General features: G+C 41.3%; 1 protein-coding gene across 2 annotated transcripts in view; it reads left to right on the plus strand.

The window, feature by feature from the left end:
• Window positions 1-27168, plus strand: part of MET (MET proto-oncogene, receptor tyrosine kinase) — a 132618-nt gene extending 105450 nt beyond the window's left edge. For both annotated transcript variants that reach the window (XM_036424977.2, XM_045576185.1), the window contains exons 13-21: window positions 1273-1429; window positions 1623-1763; window positions 6931-7161; window positions 9012-9092; window positions 11124-11305; window positions 14418-14527; window positions 15688-15853; window positions 25677-25813; window positions 25922-27168. In XM_036424977.2, coding sequence (XP_036280870.1) covers window positions 1273-1429; window positions 1623-1763; window positions 6931-7161; window positions 9012-9092; window positions 11124-11305; window positions 14418-14527; window positions 15688-15853; window positions 25677-25813; window positions 25922-26132 — 1416 coding nt within the window. In that variant the 3' untranslated portion in view covers window positions 26133-27168. The remainder of the gene's footprint in view (window positions 1-1272; window positions 1430-1622; window positions 1764-6930; window positions 7162-9011; window positions 9093-11123; window positions 11306-14417; window positions 14528-15687; window positions 15854-25676; window positions 25814-25921) is intronic.
• The last annotated feature ends 822 nt before the right edge of the window (window positions 27169-27990 follow it).

Consider the following 27990-nt stretch of genomic DNA (forward strand, 5'->3'; position numbering starts at 1 on the left):
GGCATTAATTACATTCACACTATCATCCATGTAACCACACCCCTAGCTAATGCTGAGACGTCTTTCATCACCCCAAAGAGAGCACTGGAACCAGTAAGCGTGTGTCATATCCCCTCCTCTTCCCCACCCATGGTAACCTCTAACCTACTTTCTGCCTTTAAAAATTTGCCTGTTCTATGATAGATATTTCATATAAGTGAAATCATATACTATTTGTCCTTTTGTGTCTGGCTTATTTTAAATATATTTTTATTGGTTTCAGAGAGGAAGGTAGAAGTGAAAGAGACAAAAACATCAATGAGAGAGAATCATTGATTGGCGGCCTCCTGCATACCCCCTACTGGGATCAAGGCCACAACCCAGGCATATACCCTTGCCCAGAATCTGGGACCCTTCAGATTGCAGGCCAATGCTCTATCCACTGACCCAAACTGGCTTGCGCTCTGGCTTATTTTATTAGTATGTCTTCAAAGTTCATCCATGTTATAGCATGTGCCAGAACTTCATTACTTTTTAAGGCTGAATATTCCATTGTATGGATATACCAGGCTGAATATGCAGTTGTATACCACATTTTGTTTATCCAAGAATGAGTGCTTTGTAAAGGGTTTCTGAAATCTTCTAAAAAGTTACGAAATGGAAAACTACCAAAAAAAAAAAAAAAAAAAAAAATTAAGGCTGAATTATGAGATCATAGTTTAGAATTTAGAAGGTCCATAAATCCTAACAATTATACAATGTTAGAGATGGAAGGGACCTCAAAGATTTCCTCTATGTATCCAAACTGATATTAAAACATTTTAAGACTTTATTGTCCCATAATAACGATTATTTACTCCTTAGGGTAAGTGTCCTTTGCCTTCTTCCCACCTTGTAGGACAGAATTAATATCCTATTGTCTTTGTTTCTTACTATTTATTTATAAATGTGGGATATATCACATTGTATTATAATCATCTGTTTATGTGTTTATCTCCCTTTTATGTCTCAGTTACTTGAGATCAAAGATTGTTTGTACTTATTTTTTTATTCCTAATACCTAGTTACAGGTACAAACAGCTAAATATTATATAAGTAACTCAGAGATTATTAGCCCCTACCTATTAAAACACTGAAGCAAAATTGAGGAATGTCTTGTTACTCTGAAGGCAATCATGCCAGTTATGGAACAATAATAACCAGGTGTTACCTGGGGCCCACAGAGACTGTGTGGTGTATTTTATAGCTTTCTAAAATAGCCAGCTAAATATGGCTCTCCTTTGTCATTTTTAGTGGAAGCAAGCAGTTTCTTCAACTGTCCTTGGAAAAGTGATCGTCCAACCAGATCAGAATTTCACGGGATTGATTGTTGGTGGTGTCACAATATCAACAATACTCTTATTATTACTTGGGCTTTTCCTGTGGCTGAAAAGGAGGAAGCACATTAAAGGTACATTTCTTAAAATTGTTTATTTTAAGGAATTACTTTAAGAATGCAATCATTACAGTTTAAAATTGTAAGTTCGTGTGTGCTGTTGTATATGCAATCCATAAAGCCTGTGGATTCTTATCTGTCAGTCAAGGTCTGCTGTGACCCCTGGTAGCCAAGTCTTAAAGAGCTCTTTCTCTCTCTCCGTTTTAAGATCTGGACAGTGATTTAGTTCGCTATGATCCAAGAGTACACACTCCTCATTTGGATAGGCTTGTAAGTGCCAGAAGTGTGAGCCCAACTACGGAAATGGTTTCAAATGAATCTGTAGACTACCGAGCTACTTTTCCGGAAGGTATGTTCCAGTTTATTGTTCTGAGAAATGCCTCAACATACACCTCAGTGAGTTTGTGGCATTGTTGTTTATTTGGGGGTTTGCCTTTATGTTTTTATTAAAACACTAGAGTTCCAGTGCACAAAATTTGTGCATTGGGGGGAGGGGGGATCCCTCAGCCCAGCCTGCACCCTCTCCAATCTGAGGACCCCCCCCCCCCAGAGGATGTCCAACTGCTGGTTTAGGCCAGATCCCAACAGGCCTACACCGGTAGTGGAATACCCCTCTCACAACTTGGGACCACTGGCTCCTAACCGCTCACCTACCTGCCTACCAGCCTTATCAAACCCTAACTGCCTTCCCCTAGCCAGCCTGATTGCCCCTAACTGCCTCTGCTTTGGCCCCTAGCACCATGGATTTGTTCGGAAGGATCTCCAGATGTCTGGTCTAATTATCATATTACCCTTTTACTTGTATAAATAAAAGAAATATTTATTTCTTTTTTTGGCCAAGAAAGTATTTAATTTGACATAGAATTACTGGGCTTTTATTTTTTAATGTACTCGTGTATACATTAGGTTAAGTTTTCAGTCGTTTTCTTTTCACAAAAAGGTTAATTTTTATATTTCAAGTAAAGTTCACATTCAATATTATGTCAGTTTTAGGTGTACAGCATAGTGGTCAGATAATTATATACCTTATGAAGGGATCCTCCCAATAAATCTAATACTCACCTGACACGATATAGCTATTACAATATAACTGACTATAATCCCTATGACTATATTTTACATCCCCATGACTGTTTTCATAACTTCCAACTTGTACTTTTTAATCTGTAATAAGATTAATTTTAAAATCATTTGAGTAAAGGTAAGGTGTTTATTATCTCAGTGCAATGTTAAGAAATTGTGAGGTGCTCTTTAACAACCCAGAAAAAGATAAAATACAAAGTTTATATTTATTTATTTTTATGCTTATTTAGATATAATTTGGCACTGCTATATTTTTTAGCTCAAAATGTTGATCCTCAAACATTTAAATTATAACTTAGTACTCCTTTGAAGGATTCTCAGTGAACTGTTGGTACACAGCCTTTTACCCACAGCACTCCAGGACTTCAATATATTTTTTAATCTTATTTAATAAAATCCTTCATGTATGTGATTTAAACAGGAGGGGTTAGCATCTTCTGCTTGGCAAAACACTAAGCTTAATATTGGTTAGGTTAACCAGCACATTTCACAATGTTTTATTTAAAATCTCTTGGTATAAAAAAAGCAAAATGTCTGTATTGTATCTGCTCCATTACCTTTAGAAGTTACAGGATATGAGTCAAATACAAGAATTTCCCTGGTTGAATATTTACCATTGGGCAAATAAAATGAGTCACAGACAGTTGTGGATACAGGAAAAGTTAGAGGTTCCTCCAAACAAGTACATACAATAGCAATAAGGCGGTTAACACTTTAATTTAAACCTTACTCTCTCTTATATTTTGAAGTTTATATTAGTTCTATAGAGATACACATAAATATTGCCTTTGCCTACCTGATCCCATTTGCCCTTAAAAAAATCCATGTCCAGCCGAAACCAGTTTGGCTCAGTGGATAGAGAGTCAGCCTGTGGACTGAAAGATCCTGGGTTCAATTCCGGTCAAGGGCATGTACCTGGGTTGTAGGCACATCCCCAGTAGGAGGTGTGCAAGAGGCAGTTGATCAATGATTCTCTCTCATCGATGTTTCTAACTCTCTATCCATCTCCTCTTCTCTCTGTAAAAAATCAATAGAATATATTTAATTTTCAAAAAATCCATGTCCTGCCCTGGCCAGTGTGGCTCAGTTGGTTGGGCATCATCCTGTGTACCTGGTGGTTCCCAGTCAGGGCATGTGCGGGAGGCAGCCATTCCATGTTACTCTCACACATCAATGTTTCTCTCTTTCTCCCTCTCTCTCTCTCTCTCTCTCCCTCCTCTCCCTTTCTTTCTCTCTAAATATAAATTTATAAAAAAAATTTATAAATACATGGCCTTAATAACATGGACAAATTAAATCCAGTTTATAGTTTTGAAGTTTAGACCTTTTATTGTCTTACTAGTGGCCCAGTGCTCAGATTCATGCACATTGAAAGGAAATTAATTAGAAGAAAGATTTGTGCAGTAATTATGTTATTGTAAAAAATCACATGTCAAAATAGTATATATAATATAGTATTTTAATGTTAAAATACAAAATATTTTAGTATGTATCGTGCATGCGCGAATCAACATTTATTTTTAAATTGCCAATGTGCATCATATGTACCAGCCAGTTGGTCGGATGGACAGATGGACAAACACTTGGTCACTTAGCCTTTTATATATATAGATAGTATTATAAAATTTAAATACAAAATATTTTAATATGTCTTGCACATGTGCAAGTCAACATTTATTTTTTAAATTGCCAGTACATGTCATATGTACAGGCCAGATGGTCAGATGTACTGATGGTCAGTCACTTAGCCTTTTATATTTAGATACTCACCTTTAATAGCTCTAATCTAAGATCATTAAAATTCACAAGTAATTTAAAAAATTAAAATCTTAATCTACTTTCAACTTCGTTACTCACCAAACCTCTGTCAACATTGCTAACAAGCTTGAATTCCATCTTTCATCTTCTTTCCCACATTGAGCCTGCTCCCTGGAAACATGGAAAACTAAAACAGGCAGAAGGAGATCATCCAGAGAGAAAAAGGAAACACACAGCCAGCACCTTATGAAGAGGCAACTATAAAACTTTCCTCTATATCTTCACCAGTCTTTCATGCAGACCTAGTGTTCTTGGTGGCATTGCACCAGAATCACACATTAATGTTAAACTAGAAACCTGATGCACAAGATAAGTGCACTCTGGCATCCCTCAGTCTGGCCCATGCCCTCTCGCAGTCCAGGAGCTCTCAGGGGATGTCAGACTGATAGTTTAGGCCAGCTCCCCTGGAGAGCAGGCTTAAGCCATCAGTCAGACATCCTTAGCCCTGCTGTGGAAGCAAGAGAGGCTCCTGCCACTGCTGATGCATTTGTCAGCCATGAGCCCAGCTTCTGACAGAGCGGTGCTCCCAGTCTGAGAGCACACTGACCACCAGGGGGCAGCTCCTGCATTGAGCATCTGCCCCCTGGTGGTCAGTGCACATCATAGTGACCATTCGCTCAATTTGCATAGTAGCCTTTTATCATATAGGACTAGAGCTCCCGTGCACAAAATTTGTGCACTGGGGTAGTGGGGGGAGGTTGTCCCTCGGCGCAGCCTGTACCCTCTTCAATCTGGGACATCCCTTTCACAATCCAGGACTGCTGGCTCCCAACTGTTCTCCTGCCTGCCTTCCTGATTGCCCCTAACTGCTTCTGCCTGCAAGCCTGATCACCCACTAACCACTTCCAGGCCAGCCTGATTGATGTCTAACTGCTCCCCTGCCAGTCTGTTTGCCCCCAACCACCCTCCTCTGCCGGCCTGGTCACCCCTAACTGCCCTCCCCTGCAGGGCTGATCACCTTCAACTGCTCTCCCTTGCAGGCCTGTTCCCTCTCAACTGACCTCCCTTGAAGGCCTGGTGCCTCCCAACTGCCCTCCCCTACTTGCCTGATCACCCATAACTGCCCTCTCTTGCAGGCCTGGTCCCTCCCAACTGCCCTCCTCTGTTGGCCATATTGTGTCCACATAGGGGCAGGATCTTTGACCACATGGGGGCAGCCATCTTGTATGTTGGAGTGATGGTCAATCTGCATATTACTCTTTTTTTTATTGATTTTTTACAGAGAGGAAGAGAGAGGGATAGAGAGAGTTAGAAAGATCGATGAGAGAGAGTTATCTATCAGCTGCCTCTTGCACACCCCCCACTGGGGATGTGCCCGCAACCAAGGTACATACCCTTGACTGGAATCGAACCCGGGACCTTTCAGTTTGCAGACCGACGCTCTATCCACTGAGCCAAATCGGTTTCAGCTGCATATTACTCTTTTATTAAATAGGATACTGACACAGTTCAATACCCTGTTTAGTTTATCTTCAGATACCTTGCTGTAGTGTGATGCCCTCTCCCTGACGTGTATGGATTCCCAATGGAAAGGGGAAAGCAGCTGTTGGCCTCTCTACCCTGTTTGGCATTAAGAAATTTATTCTCAACCCCCCACTCTCCCCATTCCTTACTCCTGAAATGAAAAGGCTTCCCTTGCAATAGAGAACCTTGCCCAAGTCTCTTAAAGGGCTTTGGTTGTAAAGTTCAAATTAATGGAATGCTGATTCCTTTCCAAGTGCCCTCAACCAAGCAATGATGATGGCACACTAACCCAATTCTAATTCTTTTTTTTTTTAATGTATTTTATTGATTTTTGTACAGAGAGGAAGGGAGAGAGATACAGAGTTAGAAACATCGATGAGAGAGAGTCATCGATCAGCCGCCTCTTGCACACCCCCCACTGGGGATATGCCCGCAACCAAGGTACATGCCCTTGACCGGAATCGAACCCGGGACCCTTCAGTCCCCAAGCCGACGCTCTATCCACTGAGCCAAACCGGTCCCGGCCCCAATTCTAATTCTAATCAATCGTCTCTAAACAGTGATAACACTGAATTTGCTGCCATCATCATTCAACAGAGAATTTACCACAAATGTAAAAAGCTGCAGTTCTAAAAATGTAGCCATTATATAATATACTTCTAAATATGTGTATGTAAAATATTTCACTATGCATATTTTTCCTTGGCCAGGAATTCCTGCGGGTTTTGAGAAATATTAATTAACTCCATCAATAAACACTAGTCGCTCAAAAGGCAGACTACTTGTGCAGCTTCTCAGGTTTAAGAATATAGTATATTAAAAGTAAACCTCAAACAGGGCTTTTTATTATATATAAAAAGAGAAATGTAGAAGGGAATGAGAATAAACAAGATGTCAAAGTTAATGCTTAATCTATGTAAAGGAAATTTATTAAAAACTTTATATGTATGCCAGCATCTTTTCCCAGCTTACCATTTTTATTAAACTAGTTCCTTTGTAAAGACTCTTCCTAGCCTCATTCAATGATAAAAACCATCATTTCTTTCCTTTTAAAATTCAGGGTTCATTATTTATTCCATTTTCTGCCCCTGTTATCGTCCGCACCGTGAGATCCTGCTATTGTTTTCTAATAATTCTACTGTATCTGGCAGATCACTATCCTAACTCATCTCAGAACGGATCATGCAGACAAGTGCAATATCCTCTGATGGACCTGTCCCCCATCCTAACCGGTGGGAACTCTGATATATCCAGTCCATTACTGCAAGATGCTGTGCACATTGACCTCAGCGCTCTAAATCCAGAGCTGGTCCAGGCCGTCCAGCACGTAGTGATCGGGCCCAGCAACCTGATTGTGCATTTCAATGAAGTCATAGGAAGGGGTAAGTATTTCCACTCAGCTCTCTGTTGAACACGGTTTTCCAGCAAGCCTTTTATCTCCTGCCTTTGCAGATTAGGAATGTAGACAATGGTGAAAGCAGCTGACAGAGCCGTGATAACAAGCGCGCTTGATTTCTGTTCTGCAGAAAAACACGTCTGCACATGGTATCCGTGGGGACTTGCCCCTGTTTCTGGAGGCCTTTTAGTAGTTTCCCAAACATATTAGAAAAGAAATCATATTCCTTCCTCACCTTTTTCCTAATTAAACTATAATTTCCTACAAGATGCCGTTTACTTCCTTCTGAAACGTCGTTTTTTCAGTTCCAGTATTTTCACTCATCTCCCTCCAGCCTTCCTTTACTCTGGAACAGGGACTGTGTGAGGTCCTTGTTTGTAAGAGTTATGCTGCTGGACAGACAGCATGGGAAGATGGGGAGTTTATAGCATTCTCCTGGCCTGACACATTACATATCACACCTACAATGCACTTCAGTTTCTTTATACAAGAAGGAGTATTTGTAGTAAGCCAGACAACGGAGCACACCATCTTAAAGGAAATATTTACCAGGGAGAGGAACCAAGCAGAAGCCAGGAAATGAACTGCACTCTGCCCTTTTTCCTAAAAAGCTTTTGCCTTTGGCACGGAAGGGCCTCTGTCCCTTCTCTTCAGTCTGTGCTGCAGGAGGTGGCACGGGTACCTGCCAGCGTGGTGCAGAACACACAGACACAACCATTTGCCTCCCAGGAGCATGGCTTCCCACTCTCCTGTGAGAGCACCCACACATTCCTCCGCCACACACTCCAGATTTTTTCCTGCTCCCCTTCCCAATAGTAGCCTCACTGTTCATAAACAGGTTTCACGTCAGTAATTTAGTGCTGTCACCAGCCTATAAATTCCAATAATTGCACCAGTGTGTGTAGCCTCACTAATTATGTCCTCGTTCTATGCGTTATAAAATTAGATATTTTTTAAATCAGGAAAGGTGCTAAATGGCAATCATTGCTTTTAATGTAGTAATAATCATTAATGATTCTATAAATATTAACTGTTATTGATATGTGCTTCCCCGGTAGAATGTGAGCCCTTGAGATCATAGACTTCATTTTATTTTATTTTTTCATCTTTGCATCATAAGAGGGTAGACTAATGCCTGACACTCACATAGGAGGCATTGGGGAGTCTTGGCCGGCTGCAGAAATTAATTAAGGGATGACTTACCCGGCTATCAGCCATTTGGCACCTCCGGGGAGAATTACTGCCCCTGGATAAAAGGCTACTGTTGGGAAGGTGAAGTGACTGAAGCCAGAGAGAACTGGGTGCAATGACTCAGAGTGAATCTGCTTCATTTGAGTAATTTCCTTTCCTTTTCAGCCAACCTGGGTGACACATTAACTGGTGACTAATGGGGGAAATCCTTACCCTATAATGCTGATCTTATTTCTAATGATACCATTTTTTATCTCATTTCAGTTTATTGGAATATAGAGAGCTTATTTTATTTCTTCATGTAGGCAAAACTTTATTTTCATATTCAAAAGATGATATTTGATCCTTAAAATAATTTTAAAGTGTTTTACATAAAACAAAGTTTTTCTTGTGTTATTAATTATTGTATTATTTTCCATACAAACTACTCTAAGCCTACTTTTATCCCACCCTGCATTCACACACACACACACACACACATACACACACACACACACAAGCAATATTGTTCATCAGAAGTAGACAAAATAATGTAGTCTTTGGTCATGTACAAAAAAAGGAAATGAAGATCACAAAGTGCCTAGTGAGTAATTATTACATAGTTCAAAGTAATGCAGCACTGACCAAATGCCCTCTTTCATGTAGGACATTTTGGGTGTGTATATCATGGGACTTTGTTGGACAGCAATGACAAGAAAATCCATTGTGCTGTGAAATCCTTGAATAGTAAGTTACATTTTATTTCTTAATATGTTTTTATTGATTTCAGAGAGGGAGGGAGAGATAGAAACATCAATGATGTAAGAGTATCTGATCAGCTGCCTCCTGCAACCCGGGCATGTGCTCTCATCAGGAATCGAACTATGACCTACCGGTTTATAGTCATTGCTCAACCACTGAGCTACATGGGCTAATAGTTCATAATTAAATGTTGTTTTTTCCCTTGTGGAAAAATCAGCTACTTCTGGAATTATGGATCTATTGCTGAAAATTTGGTCTAAATTCCTATTGAGATTTCTCCTCAGAAATTATCTGAGGGCTCTCATAAGTTAGAGTGTAGGAGAAATGAGTCTTGGATGAGCTGAGTATCGCTTAACTATGTTTGACTTATAATATTTATTTTGTAAGTGACATTCATGGAAACTATTGGAAGCATGTTGGCACATACAACAATAATGATTCATTTTACCCAGAGGCATTACTATAATTATTTGTTTAACCACAACCTCTACTAAAAAGATTTTTTTTTTAATGAAATAAGACAAACAGGCAAAAAAAATATGTTGGCAGAAAATTGAAAAGTTGTAAATGTGGTAATATCTCACTTATCAGCATTTTTGGGGAATGAGATATTCCACGTAAACAAACTTTCTAAACAAGTGAAACTTATCCTGCTTTTAATGCTAGAATTTTTTTTTTTAATTTTAGTCATTACTGAGAAACTCTTTTTTAAATGGAATGCCACTCAGTTTGAAAAACAGGCACTGCTCTCAAGCATAAACTAAGATTTTACTGATGACCATAAAATTATGGCATAAATTACTGTTTTGTATAACCCAGTGTGCTCCTCATATTAGTATTTCCCTGGCTCCACCTTTACTGACAGATCTCACATGCCAAGTCCATGTACTTGCCTTTTCTAAATTTCCAAATTTGTGCTTACAATTTGCTACATCCAGAAAAATGTTAACCAGCTATATCACAAATTTATATTGGAATAATAAACTGAAATGCACAAGTTAAAGGTTCCTCTGCAAGATACATATTGTCAGATCTCAGCCTTTTTGACATGTAAATCTTCATGCTAAGTAGTGTTCTACATGGTTGATTTTGTTGGAAGTCTGATCACAGGGTCATTTAAGGAAAAGTTTATATAAAACCTAACTACACATTGGATGGATTATATATATTATTTATTATTTCCAATAAATTTGACTCACAGGAGAGCACTACTGCCCACTGACAAAGAGCAATCCTGTCACACAGGAATCTTTCTGTCTCCTGGTGTGCACTGATCTCTTGGACTTTCTGGTTCCAGAATGCATTATGTTTGTAAAATATATATATATCACCTCTGAGACTGACATTAGTCAGATTAGTAAATTAAAGCTTGTTAATTCCTCGTAATGCTGACTTGTGTCAAGCCCTCACGATCTCTATCTGGAAATGGTTAGAAACTATTAGGGGGAAAAATCTGTTTAGATACATGACCACCATTGATCTTCAAATCCACCCAGTCCAGGGGTTGGAAAACTATGGACAGCCACCTGTTTTCCAAAATAAAGTTTATTGAGACTTAGACACCTTTTTTCTTGTGGCTGCTTCTGCACTGTGATGGCAGAGCTGAGCATTTGAAACCATATGACCCACGAAGCCAAACAAGATTTACTATCTGGCTCTACATAAAAGTTGCCAGCCCCTGCCCTAAAGGTCACTACCGAATGGACTGGCCAGCTTTCCTCTCCTTTTCTGTGTCAGACAAACGGACTGCTAGCTAGACTCTAGCTTACAAAAAATGAATCAAGGTGATGGCTTGACAGCACAGTGCAGGGTGACATCATTCACGCAGATGGATTGTTAAAAAAAAACAAAAAAAAAACACTGAGGATGAGGCAGCGGGACAAGATAGAAACCTATGGTTTTATTTATTTATTTTTAATCCTATGGTTTTATATGCCATCGCTCTCCCTATCTGAACATGACAAAGTATTCTTTCTTTTGAAATGAAATCGATGTCTTCACCACTGGATTTCTCAGGGATCACTGACATAGGAGAAGTGTCCCAGTTTCTGACTGAGGGGATCATCATGAAAGACTTCAGCCATCCCAACGTGCTGTCACTCTTGGGAATCTGCCTTCGAAGTGAGGGGTCTCCGCTGGTGGTCCTGCCGTACATGAAACACGGAGATCTCCGAAACTTCATCAGAAATGAGACGCATGTAAGTGCATTTCCTGGCTTACTAACCTATAAACTAGCTGGAAGCCAGCCAGTCTTTCCAAATGTGCCTGGGCTGAACCTTTTCAAAGCGCTCTAGCCAAAGAAGTGCACGTACAGTGTTAACACCATTCCAATGGATGAGAGCTGGTTTGGTTCACTTGTACCTGAAAATTCTCTATCCTGGAGGGAAGATTGTGACGCCTAGAAGGGTTTCCCCAGGGACAATGATGCTTAGCTTCCCTGCAAACAGCCTTGCTCCATCCCCCTGATAGGTACATTTAGTCATCTTTGAGGGCCTAATATGAGCCAGAAATAGCACAACACAGGAGACATAGAAGTGTAATTAGCCACAAGTCACATGGAGTGTTAGCAATGAAAAACATTGAAGAATTAATTACAAATGAGTCCCTTGCTATTCTTCAAAATGGCCAGTCACCCTCCTACCTCTGCACTTGCTGTGTTTCCTCTCCCTGAACCACTCTTCCCCAAAATATCCACACATCTCAATTTCAGCCTTCGCTCTGATAGCATCTTCAAAATGGGACTCTCCTGATCTTTCTAAAATTGCAACTGACACAACCCAGCCCCCTGCCTCCATCTGTCTCCTCTCCACTGCTTTATTTTTCCTCATTGTACTTATCATCTTCTTATGCAGTAGGCCTGAGAGGTCCCATGCTGTGACCATGAGCTACATGTGAAATATGGCCAGTCCCGATTGAGCTATGCTGTAGGTGTAGAATACATCCCAGGTTTTGAATATTTAGCATAAAAAAGTAAAATATTATTGATAATAATTATTTATATTAATTACATGTTACAATGATATTTTGGATATGTTGGATTGAAAAATATAGTGTGAAAATTAATTTCATCTGTTTCTTTTTATTTTGTTAATGTGATGGCAGCCACAGAGCTGGAGAGAGCAGGAGGGAGGCTAGGGTTGTCCCCAGCAATGGAAGAAGCCAAGCTTTCTGCACACACTGGCTGGCACAGGCCTGCACTTCAAGCTACAAAGTTTCAATTATAGAAGATGCATAAATCCTAACAGAAATGGCTGCTGCCGTGGAGGGAGCAGAAGGCTTGGCTCTGCTCCAGGCTACAAAGTTTCAATTGTAGAAGATAAATAAACCCCAGATATCAGGGCCTCTGCTGGGATCACCAGGGGGCATGGCCAGCCTACAAACCACCACAGGCCTCTCACCCAGGCTGCCCCAGGCCCCAAGGGAGCCCCCCTCTGATCGTACACCAGCTGGCCCCCACTCGTACACCAGGCCTCTATCTTATCTAATAAAAGAGTAATATGCAGATTGACCATCACTCCAGCACACAAGATGGCTGCCCCCATGTGGTCAAAGATCTTGCCCCTATGTGGACACAAGATGGCCACCACAAGATGGCCAGCAGGGGAGGGCAGTTGGGAGGAACAAGGTCTTCAAGGGAGGGCAGTTGGGGATGATCAAGCCTGCAGGGGAGGGCAGTTAGGGATGACCAAGCTGAGAGGAGGGAAGTTGGGGGTGACCAGGCCTGCAAGGAAGGACAGTTGGAAGAGACCCAGGCTTGCAGGGGAGAGCAGTAGGGGAGACCAGGCCTGCAGGGGAGGGCAGTTAGGGACAATCAGGCTGGCAGGAGAGCAGTTAGGCATCAATCAGGCTGGCATGGGAGAAGTTAGGAGGTGATCAGGCTGGCAGGCAGAAGTGGTTAGGGGCAATCAGGAAGGAAGGCAGCAGTTGGGAGCCAGCTGTCCTGGATTGTGAAAGAGATATCCGACTGCCAGTTGCATGTCCCTCAAGGGGTCCCAGATTGAAGGGGGTACAGTCTGGGTTGAAGTGTCGTGTCCCCCCCCCCCCCACCTCCCATGCATGAATTTCGTGCATCAGGCCTCTAGTAGTTCTTATGGTTACAAAAGACATTCCCACTGTCCACACAGTGCTGTGGAGGGAGTTCCTAGAGAATGAGGTTCCTGTTCTCTGTGTGGGTCCAGGCCCCTGGAGCTGTGAGCTGTGCTTCAGCAATTGTGGAAGGGGTTCTGATGGGAGTGACTTGGCTACAGTGTGGGCTTTGGAGCCTAAAAGATTAGTTTAAAATCCTAATTCCACCACTTACCATCTGAGTGGTGTGGGTGATTTATTTCTCTCTGAATTTCCTGTATTAACAGTGTATTTCCTTTTTTATTTTTTTTAATTTCAGAAAGGAAGGAAGAGGGAGAGAGGGATGGAGACATCAATGAGAGAGGATCATTTATTGGCTGCTTCCCGCATCCCCTACTGGGGATTGAGCCCACAATCCAGGCATGTGCCCTTCACCAGAATTGAACCCGGGACCCTTCAGTCGGCAGGCTGACACCCTATCCACTGAGCCAAAGCAGCTAGGGCTAACCATGTATTTCTGAGGCTCTAACTTCTAGGGCCTCACTGCCCCCTCCCCCAACACACACACACATACACACACACACACACACACAGTGCTAGCAAATTCCCAGAGATGGTGAACAACTCACCTTCTCAGAGGTGAGCCAATCCAGAGCCCAAATCCCAACCACCTCCTTCACAGGCCTCTCACACTCTAGGCCCTGTCGCCCTGCCCTGCTCACTTAAGGGCCAAGCACCAGACAACTAGGGACAGCCTATGCTCTGAGCCCCCCACTGAAATTATCTCAGCTGCCCAAGTCCAAGCCTGCTTACCCTGCTTGCCAGTTTCTTCCCACAGAAGCCGCAATGAGGCCTCACCTGTCTCCTGGCCACGCCTGGTGCTTCCCTGTGCAGGCTTGCATGGCAGGGCAGGCCCCCGCCTCCTGCAGCTTAGAACAAACTCTCTTTTCCGCGGCGGTGGTCTCCCATCCGTGGGCTTCACCACACCTGATCATTACAAAGCCCACGTTTCAAAACCCCTCCAGTTCTGCATCTGTAAAATGGAACCCCTGCCTTCCAGAAGTGCATGAGGATTAGCCCACATTTATAAACCATCTAGCCTGGTGCTTTGCAAACAGTAGGCACTTAATAAATGGCTGCTATTATCAATCAACAGGGCGTTCTTATAAGCATTTCAGGATCCTGAGGTCCTCGCTAGAACAGTAGATGCTTAGTTTATGAGTTTCCAATTCTCTTTGATTGCAGAACCCAACCGTAAAAGATCTTATTGGCTTTGGTCTTCAAGTAGCCAAAGGCATGAAATACCTCGCAAGCAAAAAGTTTGTCCACAGGGACTTGGCTGCAAGGAACTGTATGTAAGTATAAGAATCACAGTGCCCGCCGTACACATTAAGCGAAAAGGAGGACTCTGTTTCCCCTGCTTTTCGTACAAAAGTCCTTGATTTCCGTTATAGTTTTAAATCCACATGTAAGCGCTGGGATGTAGGAGGGGCCCTCAGTCTCTGTCAAATGGAGAATTTAAAAGAAAGGGATGCTCCAGAGGGGGTCTTAACAGCTGCTCTGTGCTTTCCTCCTTTTTCCTTTCCAAAAGTGTTGTGGTTTCACACTGCATTAGTGTTGGGAGGTAGAGTTTGATCTTCAGCCTTTTACAGCGAAACGGAGAGAGCTGATGACACAAAGACCAACATATTGTCACTTCCCAAGAGTGGGTTTGAAATCAGCCTACAAGGAGTGGCATTTGGGAATGAATTCAAAGAACTTCATTTGTGCCCGGCTGCCTGGGCTGAATAACACAGTAGACAACAGTTTGTAATCGACCCAGTGCTTTCCCTTGCAGAGCACTGATTCATGCCTTACAGTACATGCGAACGGGAGAGCTGTGCTGTTCATTTCCTACCTTGGTTTTGGTCACTGTGACAACATAAAAGCCCACTTACACAAAGGGCTGCACAGCCTCAGAGAGCAGAAATTGACTTGGTTCAAACTTGCTGTTTTTCTTAGATGCTTTACTATGTGTCCTGTTTCTCTGTTACCTCAGTGGTGGGATATACTCAATATAAGTGTTACGTACTATCCTAGCCCATTTGAGAATGAAAAAGTAAGATAAGAGGGCCTGGTCATGTCTCCCCTATGCAACTAAACGGTAATACGTGGACAAGTGATTACCGGCGATAACTTTGGTTCCTCAGTTGGCATGCTTGATTTAGCAACCAAGGCCATCGGGTGGAGGGCCCAATTTTATTACTTCAGATCTACGAAAGCAAAACGAGTTTTCTTACATAACATCACAGGATCTCCTTCCTTAGCTCATTAAACTTGTAATGTGAATGTCAAGTATTTTTACTCAAGAATCCCATTGTAATACGGTGTTAGTCAGTTGAGGCTAGAATCCTCCCACCTGAAGTTACAGATTTGTGGGTTTCCAGCACAGAAGCCACGTGTTCTATAGACAATTCAGCATCACAATAAATGATTTTATTCCAGCCACCAGTAACAATATGTGTCCTTCCTGTAGGCTAGATGAAAAATTCACTGTCAAGGTTGCCGATTTTGGTCTTGCCAGAGACATGTATGATAAAGAATACTACAGTGTCCACAACAAGACAGGTGCCAAACTGCCAGTGAAGTGGATGGCCTTAGAAAGTCTACAGACTCAGAAGTTCACCACCAAGTCAGACGTGGTAACGTATTCCTGATCACTCCGGACCTTCTCTTTTACTTCCATGCCCAGATTTTTTCCGTAGTTTTATGGCTACTTAATTTTTTTATTTTTTATTTTTTGTAAAGAAAAGCTCTTTACATCACTAATTTCATTTTTTTTTCATAAGCAAAAGTGCTCGGTTATCTAATGCACTCATAGTGTGGCAAGGAAAATGGGGTATCCACCGGTGGAAATGGGGAATCACCTTCCCCACTGGGTGCTCATGGTTGGGTCCTTACCATAACTTGAAAAAAAGAACTTTCTGAGACTCACATGGGAGAAAGAGTGCTTTTTATTTGTGTGGAATTATATCGGTTTCCAACATCGCATTTTCCTTAATCAGTCCTGGAAAAGGAGCAGCTGGGGATTCAGCAGAGCTAGAAGCATAGCCAGAGATCAGAGTTTCCACTCCATTGGTGAAGCTGGGTCCGGTTTCACATCAGGCTGGTAGCATTCCCTCAGTCCATTGTGTCTGGTGTCCTAGACCAGTGGTCGGCATACTTGTTAGCCATCAGAGCCAAATATCAACAGGACGATTGAAATTTCTTCTGAGAGCCAAATTTTCTAAACTTAAACTTCTTCTAACGCCACTTCTTCAAAATAGACTCGCCCAGGCTGTGGTATTTTGTGGAAGAGCCACACTCCAGGGGCCAAAGAGCCGCATATGGCTCGCAAGCTATATTTTGCCAACCATGGTTCTAGGCCATGGGCCATGTGGGCAAATGCAGGAGCATGAGAGCTATGCAAGCCAGGAGTCAGGTGCAACACACCAAGGGGCAAGAGAAAGTACTCCTTTGCTTAGGACCTTAAGTATATCAAATCTGCTCCCCCTCCTGCTTGCTGTGGTCACACCTACCCTGACTAGTGCCCTGTTCCCAGGTGTGACTGACAAACACACACCTTCCCTATGACACCCAGGCTTTACTAGGCATGTGTCCATTTGGCCTTCCCTTTGTTCCTTTCCACTTAATTAATAACCAGGGTCATTGCAACCGTATTGATAGTATGTTTTTATAAATTCATTTATTCAAAAATATTTGTCTGGCAGATGCTAGATCCTTAGGAAGCCCAAAGCTGAACCAAGTGTGAACCCTGTCCTCCAGAAGCTTTCGCTCAGGGGGGAAGACAGGATATGTCCATCAAAACTCACACAAAGTAGACTAGGTTTAGCCCAGCCACTCATAGCTCACTACTTCATGGCAGCAAGAATTCCACCTTGAGAGATCTGGAAGCTATGATGGAGGCAGGTCTAGCAATGAAGTCATTATTCCTGCACCTAGCTAGATACACGCTCTCCTTTATTTGCAAAGGCCATCCTCCTCTCACAGAGCCAGCTTTGAAAGGCATGCGCCTGAATACTGACACTCACCTAGAGAGCCACATGCCCTTCCACCTGGAGGGAAAGACAGTGCTTGAAATGGTTACAAAAAAGAAAAAGCTCATCCACTTTGTGCTAGTAGAGCCAAGCACTAGACCCTGAGAACTGCAGTGTAGAAATACTTGGCTATTTTATTATGAACTAGAGGCCCGGTGCATGATATTCATGCATGGGTGGGGTCCCTGGGCCTGGCCAGTGATCATGGCCTATCAGGTCTGTCTCGCCCAGTCCTGATCGGGTCCAGGTCATCCGAGGCCTACCAGATGGGGCCTGCTGGACTTGGGACGGGGGAGGTTACAGGGAAGGTTTGCTATGGGAGTGCACTGATTACCAGGGGTGGCTCCTGCATTGGGTGTCTGCCCCCTTGTGGTCAGTGCACATCATAGTGACTGATCGACCAGTTGTTCCAGTCATTTGGTTATAACAGTCGCTTAGGCTTTTATATATAGCAATAGATGGTATCATCCAGGAGAACAGGAGCAAATGCTCAAAAGCCAAAACTTGCTGATGGCATGTAGGTTACAGATTACATAGGGAAAATCTCAAGATACTGTGAGAGCTTGGGGTCATGCTGGAAGCTGATTGGTTGGAGATAAGGTAATGATAAAAAATCATTTCTTCAGGTCTTAAAGACAATTCTGAAGTCTGCTCCTGTGTCCCTCTGTCTGGATTCTTGGGAAAGTAGCCAGGAAATGGTTCCACCTTCGAGCCTAGGAACTGAAACACAATATAGGTGAAGAAGTTATCTTTAGCCTGCCAGAGTCCAGACTTTGTGATCATTAGTCAGATCCAGGCTATTGTCTTCTGCTGCTTCGGGGTTGCTGATTATCCAGGCAAAGGCTAGGTCTTTTAAGGGTATAGAAAGAGAAATAAATATGATTTCTAGAGCTAGAGTTTAAAGCTAAATTTAATCAAAGTCATAAGGACCCTCAGTTTCAATTCCTCCCTCTCCCCTTCCCTCTTTTTTTTAATCATTTCTCAATGTTGAGGAAGAAGGGGGAAGACCTTTCTGACTCCTTCCTGCTGAAAGGGGTCAGAGTTCATGGTTAGAAGAATAAAATCATTTTACATTCCATTGAAAATATTTTTTAGTTTCCAGATACATAGTCTGTATGAGCATAATGTTTGCTTTTTCCCTGCTTTGTAGGTAGAAAACATCTCATCAGGAGCAGAACAATATATAAAAACTTTGTTATTTTTGATAGCATGAAAAAGAACCAAACTCATGTAATACCTTAATCAATAAAGAAATTTAAACAAACAAACAAACAAAAAACTCTAATTCTGGATTAGCTTATTGTGGCTACTTAAATTAACTTACTCTATTAAATCTATTTTAATCATACTTAAAATTTTCTTTCTCAGGGTTCCTTTTCCACAAAACTTCTACAGCTTTCCTAGTCCCTCTTAGTTTGTCTCTTCTTACTCAATTTGAAATAACCAACCTTTTTTTTTTTAGGACAAATCACCTTCTACTAATTCCCCAAAAATGTATTTCCATGCTTAATGCCTTCCTTTCTAAAAACTCACATCATTTCCTTCCATATTAATTAAAATTTGTAACCCTTAGAACCTTAATTCTAAGGCAAAATGTAAGTAACTAGCATTTTTTATTGGCAAATTTATTAATCTATTTCTTAACCTTTAAAAACATAGGTTCTTTTATTGGCAAAGCACAAAATGTTTTTATTAACAGATCTAAATGTATCATTTAGTTTCTCTTTAATAAGAGGTCAATAGTAGGTTACCTTAGACTTATCTAACAGTTACTGTTTCAGTATTTTATGTTATTTGGAAATTTCTAGATATTCAATAATTTTTATTATTTAACTTCATAAAACTCTAAAGCTTCAAGTTACAAAGAGATTGAGAATGCTATTTAAGTTCACATACAATACAAGGTGTGGCAAAAGGTGGTTTAGAGTTGCTTGTATGGAAAATAATATAATAATTAATAAATAATAGTACAAGAATAAACTCTGTATTTTGTGTACTCACAACTGTAAGCCTACTTTTGCTCCCACCCTGTATAATTATTGCTAAAGAGTTAACATAGCCCTAACTGGTTTGACTCAGTGGATAGAGTGTTGGTCTGTGGACTGAAAGGTCCCAGGTTTGATTCAGGTCACGGGCATGTACCTTGGTTGTGGACACATCCCCAATAGGAGGTGTGCAGGAGGCAGCTGATTGATGTTTCTCTCTCATCGATGTTTTTAACTCTCTATCCCTCTCCCCTCCTCTCTGTAAAAAAGTAAATAAAATATATTTTAAAAAAGATTTAACATAAAAGAAACTTCCTATATCATTACACTTATTTAATTTGCTTGCTCCTGACAATTAAGTTTAGATTACTTATGAAAATTTTATTATACCCAGTTGGGTATTTTGCTGACAAATTTTGCAACATAGATAACATGATCTTACTTGACTGATAAACCCAGGTGGGATAAAAGTATTACTTAATACTGATGATTTTAGCCCAGTCGGTGTGACTCAGTGATTGAGCATCGACCTGTGAACCAGGAGGACACAAAGTGGAATTATGAGAATAAAATTGAGAAAAATATCTTCATACTAGATCATAGCGGTCCTTGGGAAGCAAACGGGAGAGCCTGGACCATCCAGTTATGTGACTACCAGCGGCACCATAACCAGGATGTAGAACAGGTGCCCCTTTGTGGTCAGCCCCTACTACCTGGGAACCACTGGCCCGTTTTCTGTGTCTATAGTTTTACCTTTTCCTAGAATGTCCTCAAGTCTGTCTCCTTTCACTTCGCATAACGCACTTAAGGGTCATTCATGTTACGTCAGTAGTATCAGTGTATCAGTAGTTCACTTCCTTTTTTATTGTAAAAAAATACACAATCATCTTTAAGGGTGCGGTACAATAATGTTCATTACATGCACATTACAGGATCTCTTCATCTTGTAAAACTGAAATTCTGTGTCCTCTGGACAACTTCCCATTTTCCCCTCCCCCTATCCTCTTGGCAACCACCATTCTACTTTCTGTTCCGAAGAGTATGACTGCGTTAGGCACCTCATGTAAGGAGAACCATGTGTTATTTAGCTTGTTGTGACTGGATTATGTCACTTAGTGTAATGTCCTCCAGGTTCATCTGGGTTGTAGCACATAACAGGATCTCCTTCTTTTGAAGGGTAAATAATATTCCATCGTATGAATGTGCCACATTTGCTTTGTCCATCTGTCAGTGGACACTTAGGTTTCTTGGTTATTGGAATAATGTTGCTTTGAACATGGGTATGCAAGTGTCTCTTCAAGGTCCTTTCTCACTTCTTTTGGTTATACACCCAGAAACGAGATTACTTGACCATATGGTTGTTCTGTCTTTAATGTTTTAAGGGCCCTTCATACTGTTTTTCATAGACCGATTCGCTCCTTTTTATTTCTGAGAGGTATTGCATTGTACAAATGTACCACATTTTGTTTATACATTTACCATCTGAAGGACATTTGGGTTTGTTCCAGTTTTAGGCAGTTACTTACATGTAATTATAACTGCCTTAACATTTGCTTAAAGGTTTTTGTGTGAACATAATTTTTATTTCTTTTGGGTAAATATCTAGAAGTAGGATTACTGAGTGGTAAGATAAGTGTTATATTTAACTTTATGAGGAGCTGCCACCTGTTTTTCTACACAGGCTGTATCATTTCATATTCTTACCAGGAATATATAAGTTTCAGCTCAGCATTCTTCCCAGCACTTGCCATTGTCAGTTTGGGGGATTTTAGCTATTCAAATAGATCATAGTGGTGTCTCAATTTCTTCTTCATCTGCATTTGCCTAATGGCTAATGATATTGAGCATCTTTTCATGTACTTCTTTGACATTCTTCTGCCTCCATTAGTAAAATTCCTGCTCAAAACTTTTGCCCATTTGTTTAAGTTTTAGAATTTATTTTCTGGTTTTGTTGTTTTTTTTTAATTGGGTTACTTTTTATTATTGAATGAAGGGCCCAGTGCATGAATTCATGCATCTTGAAAGGAACTATGAGGCTGTGGTAGGCACAGGTGCAGGTCTTGACCCATCCTTCATGCCCCTGCACAACCCCTCCTGCCATGGCCCAAGACCTCTGTCTGTTGGCCCTGCTTGCACCCACTGATGGCACAGAGCAATTGGGGCCAGTGCAAGCAGTGGCTGCTGCCCTGATTGCCTCTCAGGAGCAGGAGGAGGTGGAGAAGCCCTCAGGGGTAATCAGGGCCATCAGCTGCCACTCACACCTGCTGATGGCGCTGAGCGATCAGGACCAGCACAGGGTACCAGCAGTGGGTGCAAGCAGGACTGGTGCCAGCAGCAAGTGCAAGTGCCGGGAGGGACCACAGCATGGGAACAAAGAATTTTCAGTAACCACCAGAGGTTACTGAAACAGCAACTGGTGCCCTCCTTGGTCTGGTGCCCCACTCACTTGCTCCAGCATCCCACCACAGCTGATGCCTGCCATGTTTTCTGCATACCCCCTGGTGGCTAGTGCACATCATAGCGGCTGGTTGTTTGGTTGTTCCAGTTCCGCCATTCAGTCTAATTGCTAATTAGTAATTAGCCTTTTATTATACAGGATTATTGAGATATATTTTTTTTTCTAGCATGTAGCTTTCCTTTTCATTATTTTACTATCTTTTAAAGAGTAGAAGTTTAAATTTTATTAAAAAGTTATCAATTTACCCATTTTTTTTGTTGTGGTTTTTCACAAATTAAATTGTATCTCAATTGACCTACTCTTGAACGCACACATTTGGCTCTCCCTATACCTTACGTACCTCAGCAGGGATCTTTTTCTATAATTTTTTGCAACTTATAACAATCCCTCACATCTAATAACTGCTTTGATCTTTACTGATTTGATGAAGTTGGACAGAGATTCTTCAGATGAGCTTACTTCTGGTGCTCAGATGTTCCAAGTGGCTTGACTATTCGCACAGGCAGTGTGAATGATAGAGCTTTCCTGTCTTAAAACTAAAACTGACTTGTTCCCATCACTTCTGGTGCATACTCATTTACACCTCCCTCTCCCTCTCTCTCTCTGTCTCCCGTCCCCCCATCTTCTCTCTTGGTCAACATCATGCTCCTTCTTCACTGCCCCTCCCCTTGTCACCCTGTCAGTCCAAAGCTATCAGCGGGGAGGGCTTTGCCCAGCAACTGCTATTCTCTTTCCTCTCATGAGTCCTCCAGCTCTCCTCTGAATCCAAATTATTGCTCAGAAATTTACCAACTCTCAACCCTTTGTGAATTTGCCTTCAGACAAACCTATAGCGTAGGCCAGTGGTCGGCAAACTCATTAGTCCACAGAGCGGCAAACCATGGCTCGAGAGCCGTGTGTGACTCACAAGCCTCAGTTTGCCGACCACTGGCCTAGGCTATTGGTCAGGGAGACCTTAGCATAGGCAAGTAATCAGCCTCTCAGAACTTTAGTTTCCTCACCCTTAAAGCACCTTTAACCCTGGCCGGTGTGGCTCAGTTGGTTGCGTTCGTTCCAGTTTTAGGCAGTTACTTACAACCCGTGCATCAAGAGGCCTCGGGGGCTGGATTCCAGTCAGCGCACATGCTTGGGTTGTGGGTTCCACCTCCAGTAGCGGGCATGCAGGAGACAGCCATTCAGTGTTTCACTTTAACATCGATGTTGTTTCTCTCTCTCCCTCTCCCTTCGTCTGTCTCTAAAAATCAATAATACAAACTTTCTTTAAAAAAAAAAAGCGTCTATAAAATCAATTATATTACAGGTTTATAAAAGAGTTATTACAAGGTTAAGATAATCATTTTTAATATATTTCTTGATTTTTTACAGAGAGAAAGGGAGAGGGACAGAGAGTTAGAAACATAGATGAGAGAGAAACATTGATTAGCTTCCTCCTGCACACCTCCTACTGGGGATGTGCCCACAATCAAGGTACATGCCCTTGACCGGAATTGAATCTGGGACTCTTCAGTCCGCAGGCTGACGCTCTTTCCACTGAGCATTTAGGGCAAGATAATAATTATTATTTTTTTAAGGCATGATGCTCATGCCCAGCTCATTATATAACACACACCATCTCCCACCACCCTGATTCAGAAGTTCAGTCTCATAGGCTTCCGTGTTGCAGTATGCAGTAGTATCCCTTACCTGTTCTTGTTCAGAAAACTGGTCTCTACCTTATCAGTGTCTCCTATTTGTCTAAAGCATAGTGTTTACAGGATGCAACCTCCTGGAGCTCAACTCTAGTCATGTCCCATCGATTTCACTTTCCCCATTCAAAAACCCCACAGCATGATCCCCTTTCAGCTTTACCTGTCCCTCCTCCCTTAGTCCACACACCCAGCAGTGACTATGACATTTATACCTCAGTGAAAACACATGTGTGCTCTCACCCCTTGGCCCACTCCCACAGGGAACACACTCTGTCCTCCCGTTACATGTACCTGTAAAACACATCTCCCTTGCTTTCAACACCCACTTTACTATCACTTTCTTCCTGAGGCCTCTCTCAGTGACCCACTGTTATCTAACTTTGTACCTCTTTTCTATTATTGCTCCATTGTTACATTTTATTATTCTACATGATAGTTAATTGCATAATATTTTTTAATATATTTTATTGATTTTTTTACAGAGAGGAAGGGAAAGAGATAGTTAGAAACATCAACGAGAGAGAATCATCGACCAGCTGCCTCCTGCACACCCCCTCAAGGTATATGCCCACAACCAAGGTATATACCCTTGACTGGAATGGAACCTGGGATCCACTGAGCCAAACCGGTTTTGGCAATTGCCTAATATTCTTAACTCTATTTAATCAGCCTTGGGGCTTATCCAGTAACTTGGGGAGTAACCTACTTATGCACCTCAGGAGTCAGTAGATACTTGTTTAATTGATTTATATTTTAATGCAAACTTTGGAACGTGAAGGTTAACACAATTAAGTTGTCAGAAAGAACTAAGATTTGCAGGCTTTGAAAACTTTGATGTTGAAAGGCTGCAGAAGACAGCAAAGTTATCTAGTTCCCACCTGGGAAGGAGTTTGTTTTCTGTTTGGATTAAGGCTGTCAGTGGCTGTTAAGGTTCTTGCTCTTAGGCAAAAGAGCCATTAATGGAGATTTGTATCAGCAACTAAATTTTCTACCTAGTTTCTTTCTTTTGGCCGCCGTGTTCAAAGGCGTGTTTTATTCTCTTTCTTGCTGAATATTATGAGCTACACTTGCTTCTCAATGTTCTGTTCTCCTAGTCTTTTTATTCTCTTTCTTGCTGAATATTATGAGCTACACTTGCTTCTCAATGTTCTGTTCTCCTAGTCTACCTGTCCTATCTGTATTCTCCTTCTCCCAGCTTCTTTATCCTCAGAGCCTCATTCTCTCCAAATGTGCCTCTTGGTCTGTGGAGTGTCCAGGAAGTGTTGCTAAGCACTGATTTTCTGGGTCTCCTGCCCAGAGGTGACCTACACATGCTGACTTACTCTCATGTGTCCCTCTCACCTTGGCACATGTCCAGGAGGAGGTAACTGTATAACCTGAGGTATTCTTCCAAGTATAGTGCTTTAAATCTGCCTGCTTTAAATCAAGAAATTGCATACTTAGTCAAGTTCAATCGGCCACTCAAGATCCAAGAGCCAAGAACTTTTAGATGTTCATCCCAACATGAATTAAGACATGGAGAATTTTAGCAAATCTCTTAACCTCTCCATGTCCCTGCAATCTCCCTATAAAGTATTGATAGAACTGTTTTTATTAATCTACTCTTTGAACATTTCAAGTTACAGTACAAATATCTTATTGAAATTAGTTTTCAATAGCCTTGTTGCCTAGCAGTTTTTTACTTGTGATTTTTAATATGGATTTTTACTTAGGTCTTCTCTTTTAACATTAAATTTTAGGTATGGTTACATTCTTTTTTTTTTTTTTTTTTTTACATATTTTATTGATTTTTCCCCCCTCCCTCCCTCCCACACATCCCCTCCCTCCCCAGAGCTTTATGGTTACATTCTTGACTGTTTACATTCACTTGAAAATCCCACAAATTTAACTTTTCTTTTTTTACTTTTACTAAAAAGGCTTACTTTTCTTCGTTTACTAGTAATCTAAAAGTGTACTGAAGCCATTAAAAAGAGGATAGAATCTTTGAATGTGCTGCTTTTACAAGAGAACTTAAAAGCCTACTTTACTAACTACAGATGAAATCTTAATCCCCATGTGGACTTCAGATATTCTTTTTGAAAACTTCATATTTACTTGTACCTAAACTTTATCCAATTCTGGTTTAAACAAATCCTGAAATGTATAGCTTACTACTTGCCTTTAAGAAAATGTTCGCCCCAAACAGCATGTGCATTGAGTACACTAAACCGAGTTTCGTTATCAAGACCTACTGATTGCCTTTCATATTTATGTGGTCACACTTCTCACCTGGATTCTCTCTCCCACGGTCTGCCTAGTGGTCCTTCGGTGTGCTCCTCTGGGAACTGATGACAAGGGGGGCACCTCCCTATCCTGATGTCAACACCTTCGATATAACGGTTTACTTGCTGCAAGGCAGAAGGCTCTTACAACCCGAATACTGCCCCGATGCCTTGTGAGTAAGAATTTCAGGAGCGTCTTCTGTAGCTCTTATACTCTTTGCTTTTGCAGAAATTCTTATCCTTGATGTGTCTCTCACTGCACTTCTTCCTTCCTGAAACAGGTATGAAGTGATGCTAAAGTGCTGGCATCCCAAAGCTGAAATGCGCCCGACCTTTTCTGAACTGGTCTCCAGGATATCGGCCATCTTCTCTACGTTCATCGGGGAGCACTATGTTCATGTGAACGCTACTTACGTGAATATCAAAAGTGTTTCTCCATACCCTCCCCTGTTGTCATCTCAAGATAAAGTTGATGGTGAGGGAGGCACCTGATAGATGAATACGCCATCAGCCCCCTTCTGATAAACATCATAGAACTGTTCAAGCAACAGTCCACACCATGACCAATGTTTTTTTCACTGCCTGCTCATTGAAAGGCCACCCGATATTGTTTGCTTTTGCCAAAATTGTGCTACTCTAGGACCTTCTATTGTGCTCTTAAATGACTGGATTCTGAGGAATTTGTCACCTGACAAAGCATCAGAGCCAGAAGCTTGGTCCCATAGGCCAGTGACCAAGGGCAACCCTGCAGCTTTGATGATGCTCCTGTTGCATTCAGGCCAAAGCCTGAATTCTAGGTTGGAATTTTAAAAATCAGGATCTGACCTGATTTCATATGGGGAATGGAGGCGATCGGTTTTGAGGCCTTCTGGATCACTGAAAATTCAGAAGTGGAGATGCCCAGGTAGCTGGGGACAGGCCACTCATTTAAAATTTCAAAGAGAGTTCATGTGTTATATAGTCACTGACATGTGTTATTATTGATGTTGGGCAAACATTCCCTTCTACATTTTTGATACACATTCCTTTTGTTGAAGAAATGTCCATAAGCAATGCAGGACACAAAATGTATTGTATATTTTGTGGGACCATTCTGTATTGTATATACATACATAGTTGATGGCATTAAGAAGGTTTTCATAAAATTGTTTAATATTAATGAAATATTTGTTATTTAAAAATCAGCTGCTTTAAAAAAATCAACTGTTTGAAAATGATACTGTTCTGATGGAATGAATGTAGACATTTAGATGTTTTGCCTGTGATTTTTTTTTAATGCCAACTGGAAGTAAAGGAAGTACTTTGTGATAACTTAGCATGTTTTTAAAGCAAGATACATCTGTCTAAAAGGTTTATTGGTTCCAATCTGCCTCATATCTAAGGCAAAAAATGACCAATGGACTGGAAATATTAGCCTCGTTTTCAAGTGGCAGCTTCTATCCCACAAACACATAGACACAATAAAACTTTGGGGAAGTCCAGTTTTTGCATTAGGACATGTTCTGTGTTAAGCAAAGAGTATTTTAGGGGGGAAAAAGGGGGTCAGTTGTAAGTTCTGGCTATTTCACCTGGATAACGGTTCCTCTGGTAGGATTTTTGTGCTGTTTTGTTTTGTGAGATTTTGTGCTTACTACTGTATAGTGCATATGGCACAGGATACTCTAAACTGGTCTTCTCTGTGTAAACATTTTAAATATTCTATTTTTATAGAAATGTTTATTTTTAATGACATAAGAAAACTTTCGTTAGGCCACAAAAATACTGCACTGTGAACATTTCAGAAAAGGCATGTCAGGCTTGGATTAATAGCAGTGTGGTTTTAAATGGCTGTAAGCAATGATAACGAAATGTGCTGATTGCCAGTATGCCCCACCCTCATTACATCACTCAGCAAGCTTTGAAGAGGGTGTTACACTGAACCCAATAGTAGAGTTGAGCTGTTGTTGCAAGAGAATGATTACAACCAAAAACTCCTTGACGATGGAACTCACCATAAGACACAAGGAACTGTACTGCAGAGATATTTCAACTCAATTATTACTATTTTAAAAGTGTCCAGAGTGACACTGGTTCACAGAATATTGTAAATCTACTTTGTGGAAAGAAATATCTCTCCCAATGTCAAGAAAAGGAATGCATCAAGAACACACAGAACTTGTGGAAACAACAACCCATCACCAAGTCTACACACCGTCTATGCTTGAGAAAGCCGTAATGTGAAAACCGTGTGTGCTATTTACAAATGTGTCCTTCGGTTAATGTGTCTGGACAGATTGTGGGAGGGATTCTAAGAATTAGATACTTGTCACTGCCTATACCTGCAGTTGAGCTGATGGTACTTTGTATGTTA

The sequence above is a fragment of the Pipistrellus kuhlii genome, unplaced genomic scaffold (genome assembly GCF_014108245.1).
Source record: "Pipistrellus kuhlii isolate mPipKuh1 unplaced genomic scaffold, mPipKuh1.p scaffold_m20_p_10, whole genome shotgun sequence".
Lineage (NCBI taxonomy): Eukaryota > Metazoa > Chordata > Mammalia > Chiroptera > Vespertilionidae > Pipistrellus > Pipistrellus kuhlii.